The sequence below is a fragment of the Pelodiscus sinensis genome, chromosome 2 (assembly GCF_052426305.1).
Source record: "Pelodiscus sinensis isolate ZL-2025 chromosome 2, ASM5242630v1, whole genome shotgun sequence".
NCBI lineage: Eukaryota > Metazoa > Chordata > Testudines > Trionychidae > Pelodiscus > Pelodiscus sinensis.
Window position 1 is genome coordinate 258,164,980 of NC_143053.1, and position 23,132 is coordinate 258,188,111.

Here is a 23,132-nt window from a genome sequence, read left to right on the forward strand (position 1 = left end):
TATCTGCAAGGCTCCTGTGGAGCGGGAAGCCACTCCCCTTGCTGCGAGGCAGAGGTCCATGAGACTGGGCCCCAGCCATCTCTTCCTGTGGCGAGCAGCAGGGGTGGGGGGTGGGGGTAGGGAGGAGGTGCGAGACTAGGAAGCTGGCCAGACCAGACATTGGAAAAGCCCCGACACCTTCACAAGGTGCACGCTGAAAAGCCACAGTGGCAAGAGCGCGAAATCCAGGCCTGCTGAACGATGGAGCAGGGACCCGAGTCTCTTGGTTCCAGAGGCTGATCCAGACTGTCTACGACAGGGAGATGCGTCTCTACGAAAGCTGACGGCCCTTCCATAAGGGTGCGATGTCTCTGCAGCTTCCCTCCCTGTAAGCCCCTCCGTGGCGGGGCCTGGACTCGCCCTTGGCTTTCCTGGAAAAGTTTTTTTGCGGGGGTAGCTGCCCGGGGTCGTCCGGACGTGGAACCAAAGGTCCATCGCGCGCCCGCTGGGCAGGAGACCCAGGGACTCGGGACCTGGCTCCCACGACGTCCGGATCTAGACGGGCGCGGAGGACCAGCCTGTTGGTTTGCCTCCCGCAAACTCCACCCACCCAGACTTGCTCTTAAGAGCGCCCGCGGGTCTCTCGGCTCCGGACCGGGGACTGTCGTGAGAGACGCAGCCAGTCTTCCTGCAGCTGCTCTGCCTTATCGGCCTATCTCGGCTGCAGCGCTGTGGTGCACCAGTGACGAGTGTCTCCGTGAAAGCGGCTCAGAGCTATCCGAGCTGATGCAGCATCAGATGGCTGTCTAGGCAGCCTTCCACTCGATGGAGGGAGGGGAAGCCCACACTGCTGCCCGGGCGGGGGCGGGGAAGAGCCCACCACAGCAGGGAAAGGAGAAGGGAAGAAAACTTGTGCAGCTGTCGGTCACCTGGGAAGCGCTTAGATACCAGGGTGATGGGCACCAGGCGGTGCAGCAGCAAGGGGGTGCAGAAGAAAGGGAGAGGTGCTCTCCTGGTTTCATATGTCCGTCTGACCCAGGAGGGTGGTTCTTGGGGGCAGGCCTGGATTGCCACGGGGTTGGGGCTGTGGTTCGTCTCCGTGAAGGTGCGGGTCGGTCTCTGGGTTCCACCAGGCCCTGCCTCACCCACGCGTGGGAACGTGCCATTGCAGCCGGTGAATCCCAGCGGCGAGGCCTGGTTCCGTGCCGCTCAGATGGCCCGAAGGGAGCAGAACCCTGCCTGCGGATTCCCCCACGGTCAGCGTGATGTGAGAGCTCTCTGTCTGGGGCCTGGAGCCAGCTGGCAGGAGGTAGAGCAGTCTGCTGGCTGGGCTGGGGCCACCTCTCCGCCCTGAGCCGGGGGAGCAGCCTCCCGAGCCTGCAGGACGTCAGCCCGCCCACGGGTGTTCTTCGGCGACCCCGGCTTCGTCGGCTCCCGGTGCGGGTCTGTGTCTGCCGTGTCATGGGATCCACTCGGCTGCTACTGCCTCGGAGCCAGCCCATCTGGTCCTTCCGCTCACGCAGCAGTTCCGGGGTCAGGCCCGGCAGGTGACCCTCGGCCTATCTTCACGGTGCTGCTCCTTTCTGTTGCTTGTTTGCACCGCGTGGGCCGTTCCTCCCCTCCCCCAAGGACCGCAGGGGCAGCTTGTCTGATGAGTAAGGACAGAAGGTGCTTCCGGTCCCCTAGACTGGAGCTCTGAGTGCTGTCCCTGGCCACTCGGCCAGCTCGCGCTCCACTGGCGGCGGTCCATAAAGCTCCTGCTCCTGGAGTCCTGTTATTACACGGCAGTCTCAGCTTCTGGGAATAGCGGCCAGCCCTCCTGCTTGTGGCACAAGACTTGACCATGCAACCTAAAGGCTCAGAAACCAGCCGGCGAAGCAAAAGAACCCAAAGGGCCTGACAAACCTCAGGAGAGTCAAGGCGGGGGGAGGGGGGTCTCTCTTGTTGGATCAACTTGTGGTGGGTTACGTAAACTTTCATAGAACACTAGAACGGAAAGGGACCTTGAGAGGTCATCAAGTCCAGTCCCCTGCCCTCACGGCAGGACCAAGCACTGTCTAGACCATCCCTGACAGGTGTTTGTCTAACCTGCTCTTAAATATCTCCAGTGATGGAGATTCCACAACCTCCCTGGGTAATTTATTCCAGTGTTTAACCACCCTGACAGGTAGGAAGTTTTTCCTAATGTCCAACCTAAACCTCCTTTGCTGCAATTCAAGCCCATTGCTTCTTGTCCTGTTCTCAGAGGCCAAGGAGAACAATTTTTCTCCCTCCTTCTTATAACAGCCTCTGAGGTACTTGAAAACCACTATCATGTCCCCTCTGTCTTCTCTTTTCTAAACTAAAGCCCAATTCTTTCAGCCTTCCCTCATAGCTCTTGTTCTCTAGACCTTTCCGCATTTTGTTGCTCTTCTCTGGACCGTCTCCAATTTCTCCACCTCTTTCTTGAAATGCGGTGCCCAGCACTGGACACAATACTCTAGCTGAGGCCTGATCAGCGCAGAGGAGAGCGGGAGAAGAACTTCTCGCGTCTTGCTCACCACCTTACGGGCAGCTTTCGGGCTTACCGAGTGTCGCCGCTCGTTCCAAGACCAGACAGATGCTCGCTGGCTCATCCTTTGGAATGGGCGCGAACTGCTTGTGCTGAGTCATCTCTTTGGGCTTGACTTTAGCTGTGACACCAGACGTTTCCTGGACTTGGAGAGCTCAAAAGCTCGTTTCTCTCTCCTGCAGAAGTTGGTCCAATAAGAGATGGCTTGGCCCGCCATTGGCTAGGAACAGGTCACCAAGGTGAAGGCCCAAAACCTCTCTGAGTTCCCTGGAGGATGCTCTTTGCTCTCCTGTTTGGATGGCCGGCCGTTCTCCGGCATGGTTTACGATGTGGCACATGGCAGCAGGTCTGTCGTGGCTGGCTAGCAACATCCCCCTGCCCTCCAATAAGGGGCGTGAGTGGGACCATGCTCTGAGGATCTTAAGGTCCTGTCAGCTTACGGCGGAGACTGAGTTGCTTGCTCTGTTACTGCTTGTGTTTGGAATTGGAGCGAGTTTATGGAACGTGCATTGAGTACCGGGCTGCAAACCACTGATCGAATCATAAAACACTAGGACTGGAAGGGACCTCGAGAGGTCATCGAGTCCAGTCCCCTGCCCTCATGGCAGGACCAAATACTGTCTAGACCATCCCTGATAGACATTTATCTAACCTGCTCTTAAATATCTCCACAGATGGAGATTTCACAACCTCCCTGGGCAATTTATTCCAGTGTTTCACCACCCTGACAGGCAGGAAGTTTTTCCTAATGTCCAACCTCAACCTCCCTTGCTGCAGTTTAAGCCCATTGCTTCTTGTTCTATCCTCAGAGGCCAAGATGAACAAGTTTTCTCCCTCCTCCTTGTGACACCCTTTTACATACCTGAAAACGGCTCTCATGTCCCCCCTCAATCTTCTCTTTTCTAAACCAATTCTTTCAGTCTTCCCTCATAGCTCATGCTTTCTAGACCTTTCATCATTCTTGTTACTCTACTCTGGACCTTCTCCGATTTCTCCACATCTTTCTTGGAATGTGGGGCCCAGAACTGGACACAAGACTCCAAGTGAGGCCCAATCAGCGCAGAGTAGAGCGGCAGAATGATGCTTTGTAGCGCACAGACGAGATGTGCAACCTGCCCCTCAGAGCTTGCTCTCCGGCAAGGATGAACCCAGCAAGCAGGAGAAGGGGGTTAGGACTGTGCCTGCTTCCTCTCCAGGCTCTGCTGTTCAGGGCCAGGCTTCCAAAGGGCAGAGGGCTAGCGGGTCGTCTGCGGGCCAAGGCTGTTCAGAAAGGCAGGTGTGGTAACAACTGCATTGCACAACCTATGTGGTAATCTCCCCTCGCGCTCTCCGACCACAGCACTGCCGAGATGCAGCCCGCTCTGGGGGGGAGGCCTGCAGCCAGGCCGTGTGTGTGTGGAATGCCTCTGAGGAGGAGAGAGGGACCGGAGCCAAGGTTACTTGGGTGGACGGTCTCTGTTGAGCAGACGGGGGGCGCCCTGCGAGTCAGGGCACATTATAGAGCCATGCAGGGCTGAGCCAGCCTTCGGGATGGACCGTGGGTCCTTGCACAGCCTGTTGGTGATTGACGACAGTGCAGCGGGAGAGCTCCCCTTCTGGATTTGGGCCCTCCCAGGTGTATGTCACGTGGGAGCGGGCTCAGAGGCAGGGCCGGACTAAGGGGCGGGCTAGCCAGGCAGCTGCCCAGGGTGCCAACCTACGGGGAGCGCCCAGCTCCTGGCGGGTTGCAGCGGCCGCCCAGGGCGGGGGCCATGTTAACCCCCGCAGCACCGGCCAGCAGCGCCCTTCCCCCTGCGGCCACAGGGCTCTGCACGGCCAGGCGCAGCCCTGGGCTGCGCGCCATCAGCAGTGGCTGGGCTGACCGGGCAGCGCATGCACCTGGAGGCGGGGCTATGCACCCCGGGGGCGGCACCGCGCGCCTGGGGCACCAAAATGGTTCAGGCCGGCCCTGGTCAGAGGGGCAGCTGCTTATGGGACTTGTCAGCCTGTCAAGGCTCGGAGCCCATCGCGCCCCCGTCAGGTCTCAACGCGCTGCAGTTGGGGTTCCCGGTAAGCTGGGCACTAGGGCAGCCCCTCCGGGAGAGATTCAGATGCTTCCCAGCTGATTAGCACAGCGCCCACAGCCGGCAGCCTGTCTCTCTATGGGCGAGGCAGAGGGAGCGCAGCCGCCGGTCCCGCTCACTTTTCCACGGGTGGAATCCGTTTTGTGATGTGCACGGCGTCAAAGTCCTACGATGTCCAGTCCAGAGGGCTCTCAGTCGGGCCCCTCTCCTCTGCGCCCGGCTTGGGGGGGGGTGGCTACGTCGGGCTGATAGTTACTCCCCCCACGTCTCACCCCCTCCTTGCTTTGCCTTTCAGAAAGACTTGACCTACCTGCAGCAGTGGCTGGAGGCGTTTGTGATGAACTTTGAAAAGATCATCGGGGTGCAGTCTCTGGACCCGAGACGGTGAGTCTGTCTTCCCCCTCGCGGGACTGGGTGGGGGTCCTTCCACCGAGTGCAAACACGAGACGATCCTGCGGGCAGGGAAAGAACCCAACTCGAATAGAACCAGCTCTCCCGTGTGCGGAATGAGCCGGTTTCTCTGCCAAGGGGCAAGGCAGATCCCTAGCTAACCGTGAATTGAACGGTGCTGGAACAATCGCGCTTCGGGCGACTCCTCTGAACCCCCGCAGATAAGGAGAGCCCGGGGCTGAGACGCAAAGCCAGATGCGTTCAGCCGAGTGGCACGTCAGGCTGGTTTTAGCTGCGCCGGTAACTGACCATTCCCCAGGGAGGTGGAAGATTCTCCGTCGCTTGCCAGCTTTGTAAATAGCCGCCAGCTGAACCAGACGCGCAAGAGGGGCGTGGTGGAGGACGTGTCGCTGACTTTCTCCCCCCTACGATGGTGGAGGTCAAGCGGGATGATTACAACAGGCTCTTCCAGCCCTTACAATGAAACCAACAATAAACTGTGATGAGCAACGGCACACGCTGCGGTGGGACCAGAACATTCCTCTGGGCTGGTCTCTCGAACAAGCCTTCGCTTGGTCCTAATCTGACCATTTTCTGGGGGCTGAGGCTCGTAGCTGAGGGCCTGCTCGGATTTTAGTTGTTCTTTTGAGGCCACCCGGCAGGGAGCTGGTGAGTGCCACCTGGTTATAGTTGCAAAGTGATACTGTCCTTCCAGGGCCTGCTCGGAGACGCCCCGTATCCATTGCTGCCAGCGTGAAACCAAGCAGCAGCAGCACTCGAGCCATCTGTTCACGCTGAGTCCGGCACCTGGGAAGTACATAAGGCCAAAACATAAGAGTGGCCACACTGGGCCAGATCAAAGGTGCATCTTGCCAGTGTCCTGTGTTTCAACAGTGGCCTATGTCAGGTGCCCCGGAGGGAACAGAATGGGGAATCATCCTGTGACCCCTCTTCTGTCGTTCATTTCCAGCCCCTGACAAACAGAGGCTGGGGACACCATTCCCACCCAGCCTGGCCAACAGCCATTGCTTCACGAATTTACCTAGTTCTCTTTTGAACCCTGTTAAAGTGCTGGTCTTCACAACACCCTCTGGCAAGGAGTTCCACAGGTTGACTGTGTGCTGCGGGAAGAAAAACTTCCTTTTAGTTGTTTTACAGCTGCTGCCTATCAACTAGAAGGGTTACCCCGTGAAATTCTTTTGTTATGGGAACAAGTAAATAACTTTTCCTTCTTTACTTTCTCCACCCCAGTTCTGATTTTGTAACCCTCTCTCATATCCCTGCCTTAGTCCCCTCTTTTCTAAGCTGAAAAGTCCCTGTCTTTTTAATAGCCCTTTGGCAGCTATTCCAAACCCCTCATAATTTTTGTTGCCCTTTTCTGAACTTTTCCCAAGCGCAAGAGATCTTTTTTGAGATGAGGTGACCACATCTGTATGCAGTATTCATGAGGTGGGCAACCCATGGATTTATACAGAGGCAATAAGCTAGTCTCTGTCTTCTCTATCCCTTTTTTAATGACTCCTACCATTGTTTGCTTTTTTGACTGCTCGGAGTGGATGTTTTCAGAGAACTCTCCACCGTGACTCCAAGGTCTTTCCCTCGGGGGGTCATTTCATTCATTTAGTCCTTGTCATTTTGTACGGCGAGTTGGGATGATGTTTTTCAACGTATCATCTTCTTGGCGGGTATCAACATTAAAATGCCTTTGCTATTTTGTTGCCCAGTCATCTAGTTTTGTGAGACGCTCTTCCCAGCCTGCTGGCACTGTAGCTAGTCAGAGCCTCGCGTCCTCCTCCGCCCCAGGCATCCCTTCTCCTGCAGGAAGAGCTGCGTGACCTTGCCTCGTGGTCCTGGATATTAGCATGGGGGCATCGTTGTGCTCGGTGTGTTACCTGCAAGGGAGGTGTCTGCCCCAGCAATCTTCCAGTAACCATGAATCTAGCAAGGATCCACAGGAATGGACGTTCCTCTCCGGCTCCACGGCTAGCTGCTGTTGCCTGGAAGCCGAAATGGACGTGTGCTCCTGGGGTGGGCGTGTTTCCGTGCCTGTTCTGCGACCTGGAGGCGCCTTCTCTCTGGATGGGGCGTGCGGGAGCGTGGGATTGGACTGCAGACTCAGTAGAAGAGCGTTCTACAGGGCAGGCCTGAGGATGTGCCTGATTGTCTCCTGCCTCCAGGGGAGAGTTCCCCTTGCTCCAGCTTCGGGGCTCTCGAAAACCTCCTAAGAGGGCAGAGTTTCTCCAGAAGCAGCAGCCCAGGATTGAGCTGTTCTGTGCCGGGAACGGGGCAGCAGGCGGAAAGCGAGCGACGCTTGCAGCAATCCCCCGAGAGCCCGTGGAGTCCGTTGTCCGCGTTCTCCGGGAGGGGTGCAAATCGTGTGGCTCACCTGTCGCTGCGGGACCACGGCGCAGGTAGCTCTAGCTGGTGCAGCTTTCCTTTGCGCGGCTGCAAACGCTCTGCTCTGGCCCCGACCCCTCTGCTACTCCAGTCTTGGGTCCCGACAATTCTCCTGCCTAAAGATCTGACTCATCCCTCCCTAAGCCGTGCTCTGTGCTGGGAGCCCAGAAAGAAAGCCAGGCTCCAGATATCAGCTCTATTTAGCAAGTCCCTTAATTGTTGTAATTGCTCTTGGCACCGCTCTTCTCTCCCTCCCTCCCCGCCCATTAGCAATCAGCTAATCTCTGCACTAGGGTGGCATTCGCGGCTGCTCTCCGGCCGGCGTGACTCGGGCAGAGCGCGCCGGCAGTGGCGTTGTGAACCATCGCACGATGCATTCGTTCAGGCCTGCAATCGCGTTGGGCGAACGCGCTATGAGGAGAGGAGGGGTGGGATTTAGGGCATGCGAGTCTTCTGCGTCATGATGCTGCTGTTTGCCGTGCAGGCGACCAGCCCTCCCTGCTCGGGCGTGGCCTTTTGCTTGAGTTTTATGCCCTGAAGCATGGGGATTGATACGGGGCTAACTTACATGAGCTAGTGTCAGTGCAGATTCATGCAGGCAGCCACAACAGGGCTCTTAGGTTCCTGTCCTGGGTGAGGGGAACTGTTTTTGGCAGTGGATCGCTAACGTAGGAATGGCCATGTGTAGAAACCTTTGCTTGCAGGTTTTACCGCCTGCCATGGCAGCTCCTCCGTCTCCCCCTGCCTGTGGTTAGCACAGGCACAGGGTCTATTTCCACATCCCTTCGCAACGTTTTGTCCGCGCGCTGCAATGGAACAAGCTGTCCTCGTGTCTTCCAACCTGCAATGCAATTTCCTGGTGGCTTCCCTCCTCTCGTAGGGGTGGGGCGGGAAGGCAGAGGGCTCAGTGTGGTACGGGGAATGGCGGTGGCCGCGAGGCGCTTTCCCTCTGCGGGGAATTTGTCACCTTCTGCAGCGGGGGGGCTGTCAGTTGGGTTTCCTTGTGCAGACTGCAGCGGCTCATCTCCATCTCTAATAATATACTATATGGAGTCAAGTATCAGAGGGGGAGCCGTGTTAGTCTGAATCTGCAAAAGCGGCAAGGAGTCCTGTGGCACCTTATAGACTAACTGAAGTGTAGGAGCATGAGCTTTCGTGGGCAAAGACCCACTTCGTCAGATGCATGTAGTGGAAATTTCCAGAGGCAGGTATAAATATGCAGGCCAGGATCAGGCTGGAGATGACGAGGTGGATCCAATCAAGGAGGATGAGGCCCACTTCTAGTAGCTGATCTGGAGGTGTGAATTCCAAGAGAGGAGAAGCTGCTTTTGTAGTTAGCAAGCCATTCACAGTCTCTGTTTAATCCTGAGTTGATTGTGTCAAACTTGAACTGTAGCTCAGCAGTTTCTCTCTGAAGTCTGGTCCTGAAGTTTTTTTGCTGCAGGATGGCTACTTTTAGATCTGCAATTGTGTGTCCAGGGAGACTGAAGTGTTCCCCTACTGCCGTGGTCCCCAACATGGTGCCCGCGGGGGCATTTGTGTGCGCCTGCCACGTGCTCGGGGCTGGCCTGGCCCTGGGCATGTGGTGCATGCACAGTGCCAGAGCCGGCTCCAGGCGCATGATGAGCACCGGCCCCGGGCGTGCGGTGCTTGGAGGAGGGGGGGGTGCACGGAGCTTGTGGGGGGAGGGGGCGCCGGCCCTGGGCGTGGAAGGCGTGGCTATGGGGGGCGAATGGCCATGCCCCCTGGTGCCTGGCAACCTCCACAGGTTGGGGACCACTGCCCTACAGGTTTTTGTAGGTTGCCATTCCTAATAATAATACTATATGGAGATATAGGATCTCATAGAGCTGGAAGGGACCATGAGAGATCATTGACTGTAGTCCCCTGTGCTTGTGGCAAGACCAAGTACCATCCCTGACAGATTTGCCCCAGCTCCCTAGATGGCCTCCTCAGGGATTGAACTCACAACGCTGGGTTTAGTAGGTCAATGCTCAAGCCACTGAGCTATGCTCCCCCCCCACTGCTTTGGAGCAGTGATCACCACCCAATAGATCGGGATCTGCTACTAGATCTTGCAGCCTTAGACGGGTGATCATGACAGGTTTGGCTGGGAAGCTTTCAAGTGCCAGCACTTCAGCTGCCCCTCTCAGCACGGCTGTGCTGCTCCTGCGCTCTGCCTTGGAGGGGTCTCTCACTCCCGGGAGCCTCCTGCTTGCTGTGCAGGGGATGGGAAGAAGAGGAAGCGGGGGCAGTGCTGGTGTCAGGGTGCCCCTCCCTCCACCCTGTACCCCATCTCCACAGAGCAGAGGGGGGCAAGGATGAAGAGTTTGCTGGCTGCTTTTGGGAGCGGTGCAGGGCCAGGGTGGGGTGAGCCTGCCTTTAGCCCTCGGCACCACCACCCAGGAACCACCTGTGGTAAGCGGAGCCCAGCTGGAGCCTGCATTCTGAACCCCTTCCCCAGTCCTGAACCCCTTCTGCACCCCAAATCCCTGCCCCTAGCCTGATGAAAGTGAGGGAGGAGGGAGTGAGCAGAGGCGGGGCTCCGGAGAAGGGGCAGGAAGGAGGCGGGACAAGGATGTTTGGATTTGAGGAAGATCCTGGACTGCACTTAAATTAAAGTGATCTCATGCTTTAAAAGGTTGGGGACCACTGCTTTAGAGGAAGGAGACTGAAAAAAAATTCTCCCAGCATACACTGGGGGAGTCCCTTCCTGACCCCTGCCAGGGGCTGGCTGAAGCCCTGAAGCATGAGCCTGGAAACACAAGATAGAAACCAGAAGTGAGTTTCAAGACCATTGTGTGTTCTTAGGGCTGTATATGCACGTTCTTATAAAGCCCCCACTACTGCATCACCCTGTGGTGGCTCGGACTAGGCTTTGAAAGGCTCTGAAAGAATCCAAATGTGAAATTGCGGAGCTATTAACTGTGGTTCGCAACCTGTCCTTTAAATCAGCTTCTGTACCTAGTATCAGAGGGGTCGCCGTGTTAGTCTGAATCTGCAAAAGCGGCGAGGAGTCCTGTGGCACCTTAGAGACTAACTGAAGTGTAGGAGCATAAGCTTTCGTGGGCAAAGACCCACTTCGTTAGTCTATCAGTTAGTCTATCCTCGCCGCTTCTGTACCTAGTGACTGGAAGATAGCTAACGTGATACCCATTTTCAAAAAGGCCTCTAACTGTGATCCTGGCAATTACAGGCCGGTAAGTCTAAGTCAGTACTGGGCAAATAAGTTCAAACTGTAATTAAGAATAGAATTATCAGATACATGGATGAACGTAATTGTGGGGAAAAGTCAACATGGTTTCTGTAAAGGGAAATCATGCCTTACTAATCTGCTAGAATTCTTCGAGGGGGCCAACAAGGAGGATCCAGTGGATATAGTGTACTTAGATTTCCAGAAAGTTTTTGCCAAGGTCCCTCATCAAAGGCTCTTTAAGTAAAGTTCATTCTCTTGGGGACACCCGGCATTGGCCACTGTCGGCAGACAGGATACTGGGCTAGATGGACCTTTGCTCTAACCCAGTCTGGCCGTTCTTATGTTCTTAAGGCCACACCCTGACCCAGAACAGGGCAGTAGAGAGGTCCTCCAAGCTGCCTAGAGTAGCTGTGTGGGAAGCAGCCAATCAGGGCCCAGCAGGTGAGTATAAGAAGAGCGGCAGGGCCAGACTGAGAGCAGTTCCTTGCTAAAACTGGGTGGTGCTTTGGGCTGTCTGCTGGATTCCAGCAGAAAAAGGCCCCGTGGCAAGGGTGAAGAATGTGCTAGCGTGATAGGAACTGTAGCAGCAGCACAGTTTATTTAAAGGGACGTGGTTGCTGGCTGCTATCTATAGGGTCCCTGCAGTGGGCTCTGGCATAGGGGGTGGACTTGGGTGCCCCCCCGACCTGCCACTAGGGAAGTGGCCTGGATTTTGGGGCACCCTAGAAGGGAAACTGAACTCTTTCGGGGCCCAGGTGAAGAACTGGGGCCAGAGGGTCGGGGAAAGAGCGGAGGAGGATGTGACCTGGCCCAGGACTGCTTAAAGAGCAGCGATATTTTGAGGGCGCCCAGAAGGAACTGAGACTATTTGGCCAGGATAGTGCGATAGGCCCTGCTGGACGGATGGGAGCATAGGAAGACCTTGCCAACGGCTCTGAAATAGGTCCCTAGTTGGATTTACCCTCCAGAAGGGGTTTGCTTTGCTTTTATCAGGTGAACAGGCTGAGCGTCTTGGTGGACCCAAGACCCCCTTACACACCCCAAGGCCTGACCCTCGTAAGGAAGTTTCACTCTAGGAAGACTGGTGGAGCTCGGAGCCAGCTCTGTAGAGTCCCCGGCTGCCTCTCTTACCACTGGGCCGTTCCGATTCTGCTGGTGGCACACGTTACTCTGAGCGCTGGGGCTGGGGAGAACGTGTCTCGCGCTGAACTGGCTCCCTCAGATGCGGAGAAACCCCTTTGCATTCTGGGGTGTGACGGACCGGGCCGGGTCTGGCCACAGCTGAGGGCGTCCGCTCAGGGCAAATTGCTCAAACTCACGGCTCTCTCTAGTCCCCAGACTGGAGACCTCTCCAAACAGGCCACACACCAGTCCCACAGAGCGCTTCAGCTGCCTGCCTGAAGCCTCACGAGCAAAACCCCTCCGACACCCCAGCAATATCCGTGCCCCAGATGGCCGCGGGCCTCATACACAGGTGAGGGGTCTTAGAACCCAATCCCACCTACCCCGAACAAGATCTGTCCGGTTCCAAGAAACCAGCCACAGATCCCTGGTCAATTTGCACTCTGGACCTTACCTACAAATCACGCTGAGCCAGTCCTTTAGCATCTAACATCTAAAGGTTTATTGCTACAAGAAAGAAAAGCATGAGAGTAAGGTTGCTAAAGTATCATACATTACATGCATCGAATCTCCCAGTTCTCGATGCAGGCTCTAGCAGAGATGTTACAGCTGCTGGCTTAAAAGTTCTTGTTGCACATCCTAGGTCAGGATGGGTCCACAGTTCTTTCCGGCTCTTTGATCCCTGCACTGCTGCCTCTGGGATGAAGTGCTGAGCTGAGTACCAAGATGGAGTCCATCACATGGCCTATTTATCCCTCCTTCCTGGTCTCTTCTTGGCTGCAGCAGGTCACCTGGCCAGCGGCCTATCCCTGTGTTCCCTGCTGGTAGCCCCTAGGTGTCGGTCACCGTTCCCGAGGTGTGTCCTTGGCCCAGTGAGTGCTATTGTCCCACAGGGCCTCGCTAATTAGCATGTCCATAGGCCGGGCTCTGCCCAATGCTCAACCACATTCAGAGAGACGTCCAGTCTCCATACAGATTACAGATTCCTAACTACACCCACAGTTCATTATCAGAGGGAAATAGGTCAATGGAGGGATGATAGGAGTTACTATAGAGATCTTTCTGGGTGTCTGGCTGGTGAGTCTTGCCCACATGCTCAGGGTTTAGCTGATCACCATATTTGGGGACGGGAAGGAATTTTCCTCCAGGGTAGATTGGCAGAGACCCTGGAGGTTTTTCGCCTTCCTCTGTAGCATGGGGTGCAGATCACAGCTGGAGGATTCTCTGCATCTTGGGGTCTTCAAAGTATTTGAAGGCTTCAATATCTGAGATATAGGTGAGAGGATTATTCTAGGAGGGGTGGGTGAGATTCTGTGGCCTGCACTGTGCAGGGGGTCAGACTAGATGATCATAATGGTCCCTTCTGACCTTAAAATCTATGAATCTATGATATTATACAGATATATGAAGAGCAGATACAGAATCAGAAGAAAGTAAGCTTTTGTGTGACCCCTCACATGGCCCCCTTTGTACCACTTTTGGGGCGAACACCCCCCCATGGGTGCAGCAGAGACCCGGCTGCTCCCCTCACAATCCAAGAACGTGACATGGGGTTCGCCTCTTGGATCCCGCGCGGGTCTATTTTCGGAAGGCGTCTGTGCGGAGTGGGGGAGAGCGTCTCATTGAGTGCCTAGATTAAGTAGCTTTAATCCCCTGCCAAAGGAAGCTGTCTCAAGTCTGTGTCTTTCCCAGGCTGAGGGTGTTTTGCAGGGCTTTCAGCAATGTGTCCTGTCCTCGGTGCCTCTCCTCAGAGAGGAGCATGCCAGCTGGGTTTCAATTCATGCCAGGCCAGAAAAAAGGAGGCTTTTGGGCCAAGTCTTATTTGCGTGACATATGAACGCTGTCGAGTCCGAAATGCTCATTTGAAAATCCCCAGTGTGATTGTGAAGGGCGTTACTTCCTCGCTGTGGCAGCGTGCAGCTTGCAAGGCACAGCAACAGTGTAAGCTGGGGGGGTGTCTGAAGCTGCCCCCAGTTTCCCGAATGCTGTTACTCGGAGCACTCCTCTTCCTAGTCCACCACATGTTTCTTGTCTCTCTTTCCTCTTGGATCCAGGCTGCGAGCATTGTGTGTGTCTGCTCTGGCCTGCAGTGTGGTAGAAGCAAATTTTGCATCAGAGAAACTGAGTTCTGTAGCAATGTGGATTTCTTCCAGGGTGCCCTTGTCGCCAAGAGGGCTAACAGCATATTGGGGTGCATAAGGAGGAGCGTTGCCAGCAGATCTAGAGAAGTGATTGTTCCCCTTTATTCGGCACTGGCGATGCCACATCTGGAGCAGTGCGTACAGTTCTGGGCCCCCCATTACAGAAAGGATGTGGGCGCATTGGAGAGGGTCCAGCGGAGGGCAACCAAAATGATGAGGGGGCTGGAGCACTTGACTATGAGGAGAGGCTGAGGGATTTGGGTTTGTTTAGTCTGCAGAAGAGAAGAGTGAGGGGCGATTTGAGAGCAGCCTTCAACTTCCTGAAGGGGGGTTCCAAAGAGGAAGGAGAGAGGCTGTTCTAACTAGTGATGGATGGCAGAAGGAGCAATGGTCTCAAGTTACAGTGGGGGAGGTCTAGGCTGGAGATTAAGACAATTTCCCTAGGCAGGTGGGGAAGCACTGGGATGGGTTCCCTAGGGAGGGGGTGGAATCTCCATCCCTAGAGGTTTCGAAGTCCTGGCTTGACCAAGCCCTGGCTGGGATGGTTTTGTTGGGGTTGGTCCTGCTTTGGGCAGGGGGCTGGACTCGGTGACTCCTGAGGTCGCTTCTAGCCCTGGGATCCTACGATTCTATGAAGCAGCTGTGTTTTCCAGGTAGGGGTGAGCACATCCCCAGCACCCCGAAACTGGAGAACTTTGCTTAGCAGTACCTGTAGGGGTGGTGCTCATGCCCTGGGACCCTTGTTGTTTAACTATAAAGGGGTGCTGTTGTCCTGACCCCCCCCCCCAGTTCCTTCTCCCTGTGCACAGCTAGAGTTGCTACTTGGAGTAGCGTTTTCAGTCTGCTCTGAGGGTTTTCCCCCCTCTAGGTGATAGTACTTGAGGTTGAGTTGAGTGCATGCAGAGTAGTTAGCTCTCACTGTGGTTCAAGCACCGTCCTATCTTGAGGTGCGCTCTCCCCGCAAGCGGCTTGTGTTTTGGTGAAGGATGCGCGGAGGGACAGCCCTCCGCCTGTAAGTCCTTCCAAGAGAGGCCTCGGGTGGCCGGAGCTGATGCCCCTTTTGCATCAGGCCTCCCAACTTCAAGACCCTCCTCTGATCAGCGGTTACCTTCCGACCCGGCCGGCGATGTCGCTCCACATTTGGACGCTGCCGTTTTCCCCCGTGAGAACGGGCAGTTCTCCCTCCTCTAGCGTGGTGAGGAAGAGGTCCCATAAAACTCATGGGGGCCTCTCCAAAGCAGAAGGAAACGCTTCCTCATCCTTTGAGGATGCGCCTTATTCCTTCCGGCACACAGGCTAGCGCAGGTCTCTCCAGCCGCTCCCTAGCACAGCGCCCAGGTCTGCACGGAGACGTGAAGTGAGGGCTGTAAATACCCGTTGACACAGTTAACCGGTTAAACAATTGCAATGATATTGTTGAACCAGTTAACCGTTCGAGGGCTGGGGCAGAGCAGCGGTGGTTGGGGTCCCTGCAGGGCTGCAGACCTACCAGGCACAGCGGGGGCTGCTCCCGTCCAGCCTGCCCCGGCTGGGGTCCTGTTGGCCGACCCATCGCGGCCAAGGGCTGCTCCAGGCAGAGGCTGCCATGGCTGGGGTCCTGCAGGCCAGCCCACCACAGGTAGGGAGACCCGTCAGCCATGGGAAGTGGGCTGCTCCACTGCACCGCAGGTAGGGGGACTGCTTCTCCCCTCCTCCCCCGGCCAGAGTTTGGGCAGGTCCAGTTAACTGGTTACCGGGTAAGCATGCAGGCAAGACTAATGCTTACCGAGTAACCAGTTAACCTTTTGCAGCTGAACCCCAGGTTCAGTTCATACTGAACTTAAGTTCTCATCCTAAATCCAAGGGTCCTAAACATCAGAAACCTTCATCCGAAACATCAGCTGGTCATCTGAAGAAGTGGGCTGTGCCCACGAAAGCTCATGATCCCATCGACATGGGTCGTTAGTCTTTAACGTCCTGTCAGACGTTATTTGTTTTGTTGTTTGTTTTTTTAAGTTTATCCTGTACAGACTAACTTGGCTACCCCCTGAAGCTTCTTAAATAACCAGTGTGTAGCAGTAGGAATATACTATGGACCACCTGGCAAGAATGGCAAAATGCTTGGGAGATTAGGTTACAAAACCAAACTCCAATAATAACAGTTATCCCATAATGGCTGGTTACATGTCACCCGAGTGCGGCACGCAGCGAGATACTTTCCAGACACCGTTAGTGACTGTTTCTTGGATCCCACAAGGTGAGAGGCGATTCTTAAATTAGTCCTAAGTGGAGTGCAGGCTCTGGTCCAAGAGGCCGAACTGCTCGGTAATAATGTAGTTCAAATTAACATTCCTAGGATGGGGAATACCCAAGAAACCCACCACCGTAGCATTTAACTTCACAAAGGAAGTACACCAAAATGAGGGACTAGTTAAATGGAAAATGAAAAGGGGCAGTTACAAGAGTAAAATGCTTGAAAGCTGTATAGGCACTTACTTTAAAACCCTCTTAAGGGAGGCTCGTACTAGAGATACATCTCAAATAAAGAAAACGAGGACCAAAATAAAGTCCCCGTGATTAACCATCTCTTCTACTCTGTACAAAGACCAAAAGAAAATCCTTTAAAAGTGGGAATCCTAGACTCGTATGAAACCTACAGCTGGAAGGAACGTAGAGAGGTCATCCTCATTCAGTCTCCGGTATTCCTGTCAGGACTAAGTCCAATCCTCTTGGAGAAAAATAGAAAGGTAGCTTAAATTCTGGGAAGTCAAGTGTAAAGCAGAAACCGCAGAACAATGAGCAAAAGACTAAAAAAAACCAAAGCTGTTAGTTTTATGTACCTCAGAAGCATCATGCCTTCCGAATGCTCAGCAGGCTATGGGCTGATGTAAGTGCTAAATAAGCACTCAAGAAAGATGAGAACTTTGCGGGGAAGCTAAATAAATTCTTTGCATCGATCTTCACTGCAAAGGCTGTAACAGAGATTCACACCTCTGAGCCTTTCCTTTCATGTGACAGGTCTGAGGAGAGGTTTTGGAACAAATTGAAAACATGAACCGGCACATTAAAATACTAGATGGCATTCACCCAAGAGTTCTGTGGGAACGCAGATACCAAATAGCAGAACTACTAGCAAGTTTGTAACTTCTCTCTTAAATCGGCCTGTCGGGGCTGTTGCCCACTCTGGCACTCCGAGTGCAGAAGGTGGGGACCTGTGACCATAAAATACCTTGCCTCTCAAGACTTCTGTTTTTAAAAACTCCATAAGGTCACAGATTCCCTGACCTTGGGCGGTAGCTGCCACCACAAGTGGTGGGGAAAAAAACCTCTTTCTTCTTGAACCCAGGAAGATTCACTTGGGATCTTCTTCCACAGGGCACCCCAAGCTTTTTTACCACAAACAGGGGACAGGCTAGCTCAGTGGTTTGAGGATTGGCCTGCTAAATGCAGGGTTGTGAGTTCAATCCTTGAGGAGGCTGTTTGGGGCAAAAAATTTTCAGGGATGGTACTTGGTCCTGCTGTGAAGGCAGGGGACTGGACTTGACCTTTCAAGGTCCCTTCCAGTTCTAGGAAATAGGCAATCTCCATTAATTTAATTTAAAAGAGATTGAAAATAAACAAACTGTAATCTCTGATAGATGACTTCTCAGTCTTAGGCATGCATACACCTCCTATTACCTTCCAGGACCTAAGAATCAGATCATAGTTTTTAAAAAAGGTGATTTTATTTGTAACCCCCTTTTTCCTCCGGGAGCAGGTCACACTCACAGGTGTGCCTGTGCGTGTGATGGCTTTAACATAAAAGGAGATCCTGAGTACCCCAGTGGTGATATTTAGTTGGGGAAACTCTATCCACCGCCTTGCTGCTGTCCCTTGCTTATAAAGAACATATAATGGCAGTGCCTCCACCTGGCTGGCCCTGTGCACGCTTAATGGTGTGCCTTGAGAGCCTCCAGAAATAAAATTATTCCAGCAATAATCTGGATCTAGCTACAGAACAATTACAAATCATAAATAGTATACATCTGATAGATTACAGTAGAAAGAACAACCTTTACGACGTAAAGGAATAGAACTGAACAGATTAACAGTGAATAACATTAACAAAGTACACAGAAATAATAGGAGAGTATCTATCTGGCATTTGCACTGCCCCTGTTTATTACACCCCAGAGTATGCCGTCCTCAGGACTCTCAGTACCATACTCTTGCTTGCATGGGCACGCTTGAAGATTTTGCAGCTGGAGTGGATGATTCTGGTCTCCTTCTGTGTGCTGGGTGCAGAGTAGTACTTCTAGCCACAGGTACAGCCAAAGGGCAATCGGAAGCAGCCGGCTAGATTCCAGTCCCAAAGGCTCTGAATCCAAGTCTGTAGCTGCAACCTCACAGCTCCTGGACTGGCTAAAACTCCTCCACAGCAGCCTGGCTTCTCTTTTCCAAAAACAAAGGGAAGAGTCTACAGACTGCTGAGAGTCTCTCCATACATGTGGAGAGACCCAGCACCCAAAACAGAGTCCTTCCTTCCTGGTTTCCTCCAGGGCTCATGGGAATTGTAGTCTCCAGGGCTAGATTGCAGCACACAGGATCTTTCCAGAGAATAAGCAGAGGCACCTTTAGTAAGGGGGCTACATATTAATGAAACAAAAAGATATATTTGGTTGCTAGGTGTTATAGAGTAGCTGAAAGAGACAAATTAAAGCACAGAGAATTGTTTCCCTGGGATTAAGTTTGTTACAGTGCAGGGGTCGGGGGGACAAATGTATACCTGGGTTCAAAAAAGAATTAGACAAGTTCATGCAGGATGGGTCCATCAATTGTTAGCTGAGATGCTCAGGGACACAACTCTAGCTGTTCCTTAGCCTCTGGCTGTTCCTTAGTGCCAGAGGCTGGGATTATTTTGGCCTTGCAAAGGGTTCAGAAAAGGGCAATTAAAATGATTAGGGGTTTGGAACGGGTCCCATATGAGGAGAGGTTAAAGCAACGGGGACTTTTCAGTTTAGAAAAGAGGAGACTGAGGGGGGGATATGATAGAGGTCTATAAAATCATGAGTGGTGTGGAGAGGGCGGATAAAGAAAAGTTATTTATTAGTTCCCATAATAGAAGAACTAGAGGACACCAAATGAAATTAATGGGTAGCAGGTTTAAAACTAATAAAAGAAAGTTCTTCACACAGCATGTAATCAACCTGTGGAACTCCTTGCCAGAGGAGGCTGTGAAGGCTAGGACTATAACAGAGTTTAAAAGAGAAGCTAGATAATTTCATGGAGGTTAGGTCCATAACAGGCTATTAGCCAGGGGATAGAATTGGTGTCCTTGGCTTCTGTCAGAGGCTGGAGAGGGACGGCAGGAGACAAATCGCTTGGTCATTGTCTTCGGTACACCCTCTCTGGGGCACCTGGTGCTGGCCACTGTCGGCAGACAGGATACTGGGCTAGATGGACCTTTGGTCTGACCCAGTACGGCCGTTCTTATGTTCTTATGGATTGAGCAAGAGGGTCACACAATAAAGTGCCCTGTTCATCCTCTCTGAAACACCTGACACCAGTCACTGTTGGAAGACAGGACACTGGGCTAGGTGGACCATCTGGCCGTACCTATGTTCTTTATGTTAGCCCTGCTCCCAGCTCAATGAATTGAGTTCTTTGGGGCCTCGCTAGACTCTACGAGGGCAAGAGCGTTTCGGCCAACAGGCCAGTTCCAGGTGTGTTAGCCACCTATGGCTGGAGCTGCAGTCTCGCCCCTCACATGGAGCATGCGTGTGCCAGGCCCTTCCTGCGCCAGGGTGGGGGTCACACGGCAGTGTCCCCTGACTAGTTGCCACTGGCGATGCGGTTCTTGAAAGGAATCCCTCCACTCCATCTGTCCTTTTACAGGAGCTCCATTCACGTCTCGGGCAGCTTCTTTCTCCCTTCGGTGAGAACTTTTTTCCTTGTGGCAATAACATCTGCCCGGAGGCCCCCTTCCACGCCATTCTAAAAAGACAAAGTCACTTTGCAGCCACACAATCATCTTTTTATCTAGAGTTTTTTCTCTGTTTCACTTGAACCAAGTTACATCCCTCCCCGTGATTTTTCTCTGGCAAAGTTTGGCTTTTTTTCTGGGGAAGACTAAACGTTTCCGTTCTTCGTGCTGTTTCATACGCAGACTGAATGAAGAGGCAAGCAGCTAAGTTTCCTCTACGCTGCACAGCCGCGCAGCTGCTTACTAAGCCCCATGCAGAGGCTGAGGACTGGGACAGGGACACCTGCTGGAGCTGCTGCGGCCACGCAGAAGGACGTCTCACTTGACCCTGAGCTGCTAATGCCTCCGGCCCGCACACACCCCAACACCCTGCCCCATCCCAGCCTCGGAATCCCTCAGCCCCGCCCCCACCCCAGATTGCCCACACGTGGAATGGATTTTGTGACATGCCCCAAAAGTTTTTGCTTCTCGCTTGTGTGCACCCCCCCCAATTGATTTTTCTGTGGGTCACTGGCCCCCGACCCAAAAAAGGTTCCCTGCCCCTCCATTAGAGGGTGCACAGGCAAGCACACGCTGCGTAGATGATCTCCGGGTGGTTAATTTCCTGTATCATGCCTGTCAAGGATGTATCCTACTATGGCCCCTCAAAGGGTGGAAGCTCATTCCATATAGTCCCAGGCCATGCCGATGACGTTTCTAGGTGATGTTCCTATATCGCGCGTTGCTGATCGTCTCAATCTATCCTCCATTCCTATCCCCCATCTCTCAGGTCAGGACTTGCAAATAGTCAACTGCCTAAACATTGATCATCCAAGCGGAATGGGGGCTTACGGTTTCTGCAACAACATGGTCTACAATTACAGAAGTGCGCAGCATAACCATGGCTATGCAGCCAGGTCTTCCTGCCCCCCACCTTTCCATGTCCCCAGGCAGACCTGCAGCAGACAGATTCCCCCTGCCTTGAAGGGGAGGGAGCCTTCAAGGTGGCATGTGGTTTGGGGCTGCAGAATCGCAGGCGTCCACAGAGCCATGATGGAGACGAATGGGCCGGTTCACACTTCTCCAACCTATCGGTTCAGGCTCTCTGCAGATTAAGACTGGCATTACCCCGGCAGTTCGTTGGCCAGGGTAGCTCATAGCCATGAAGGCTTGAAGCAAAATTCTGCTTCGTCCTGCATCGGGCAGATGGATTTACCTCACCGAGCTGGATACAGCTGCACATCTGTTATTGAGCCTATATTGCTCCAGGTAGCTACCTTCAGAAGCTTTACCATCCTATAGTAACCTCGTGGCCATGCTGTTGTGTGGCAAAGGGTGCTCCAGGCCACGGAGGGGTAATCCAGACTGGCAGGCTGTACTGCCTACATGGGTAGTGGCGGGGATGGTAAACGGCGATGGGAGCATGAATTGGCATTAACTGACAGGCCAATCTGGCCAGAGGGGGATGCCTCCTGGTTGTTCTGTAGCTTTGATCCTGGTATGCATTGTCGCCAGAGAGGAGGGGGCTGCTGCGGCTTGCATCCAGGAAGGATCCTGGACATCTCTCCGACCTCTCTTGCCAAGCAAAGGAAGGGATGCGCTGGCATCCACAGGACAGCTGAGTCTGGCTGCCCCTTCCGGATGATAATTGGGGACTCCCCTGCGTAGATCTCCCCTGCAGGCCTGCCTGGGTGTGGACAGGGAGATGTGGCCCCGGTTATGCCGTATGTTCTGGAATGGCTCTGGGCCGTGGCTGCTGTGGGTGCGATGGAGCAAAGGGTGTGCACAGCACCACTGCGGCAAGGAGTAGCTAGAGAGATGGGGAGCTTGATGCAACATCCAGCGAAGCTTATGGAAAGCAACTGGGCATGCCACTTATAGGCTGGGCGACTTGCTGTCATAGTTGCGCGTGCTGACCAGCACCCGGTGACTAAGGGGTTAACTAATGCCTCCTGTATCTGGCCAGGTATGGGGTGGTCAGCCAATAACAATGCAGGTAGGAATTTCAAACTGGAAGAGAGGGGTTTTCCTCTCTCTGTTCTTTGTCTGAGAAGCAGAGCAGGGTCTTTCTAGTACTGAGGGAGTCGGGAGACACTTCCCTTTCCAAGAACAGACTTCTTACAAGGTGTAAGTAGGGAAAAGTTTAGCTAGTCCATCAGGATTGATTGTTTTCCTTGTTTGGGGATGTGGAAATAATGTCTGAGCTGGTTAAGTGGTTTTTTTTTTTACTTCAGCCCAGGGATTTTCCCTGAGGATCTATATCATAGAATCATAGAACCATAGAGCTGGAAGAGACCTCAGAAGGTCATCAAGTCCAGCCCCCTGCTCTAGGTAGGACCAATCCCAACTCAATCAATCCGGCCAGGGCTTTGTCAAGCCAAGACTTAAACACCTCTAGGGATGGAGACTCCACTACTTCCCTAGGGAACCCATTCCAGTGCTCCACCACCCTCCTAGTGAAATAGTTTTTCCTAATATCCAACCTGGACCTCTCCCACCACAACTTGAGACCATTGCTCCTTGTTCTGCCCTCTGTCACTACTGAGAACAGCCTCTCTCCAGCCTCTTTGGAACCCCCCTTCAGGAAGTTGAAGGCTGCTCTCAAATCCCTCGTCGCTCTTCGCTTCTGCAGACTAAACAGACCCAGCTCCCTCAGCCTCTCCTCATAAGTCATATGCTCCAGCCCCCTAATCAAATGATGGCTCTTTCCATCTAGCCACTTTACTAAGCTTGCAACTGTAGTTTTGTGTTGATAATAAAGGATTGTTTTCTTTTTTTCTAATTAACCGGGATTGGTTGATGGTTGTGTCCTGGAAGGTCTGTCTGTGTGTATCTGCATGCCTGACTGAGGGGTCGACGACCACAAACTGCAGCTTGTTTTTCTCTCTTCTTTTTCAAGCTCTTTTGGGGAAAAAGACCTTGGGGTACCCTGGGGTTGGTTTCAAGTGTCCACCCGTTTGTGGGTTAAAAAGCACTTGATGGTAGCAGCAGATTCCCCAAAATCTGAGTATTAGGATTTTTTTGGGGGGGTGGAGTTTATGTAGCCAGAGCCTGTGAAGGCAAGAGTTTGGAGTGCTCTTGCAAGCCCCCAACTTCTGTATTCATCATGCCAGAGTGGGGAACAGCCCTGACACTTGCTTACTGCCCCTGTTCTGCTAGTGCGGAATGGGTAGCAGGTTTAAAACTAATAAAAGAAAGTTCTTCTTCACACAGCGTGTAGTCAACCTGTGGAACTCCTTGCCAGAGGAGGCTGTGAAAGCTAGAACTATAACAGAGTTTAAAGAGAAGCTAGATAATTTCATGGAGGTTAGGTCCATAAAAGGCTATTAGCCAGGGGATAAAATGGTGTCCTTGGCCTCTGTTTGTCAGAGGC

The 23,132-nt window shown here is 53.4% G+C and overlaps 1 protein-coding gene across 4 annotated transcripts in view; it reads left to right on the top strand.

Moving 5' to 3' along the window:
- Positions 1 to 23,132, top strand: part of NBEAL2 (neurobeachin like 2) — a 184,664-nt gene that overhangs the window by 57,354 nt on the left and 104,178 nt on the right. For all 4 annotated transcript variants that reach the window (XM_089776846.1, XM_089776843.1, XM_089776845.1 and 1 more), the window contains exon 2: positions 4,889 to 4,977. In XM_089776846.1, the coding sequence (XP_089632972.1) occupies positions 4,889 to 4,977 (89 nt within the window). The remainder of the gene's footprint in view (positions 1 to 4,888; positions 4,978 to 23,132) is intronic.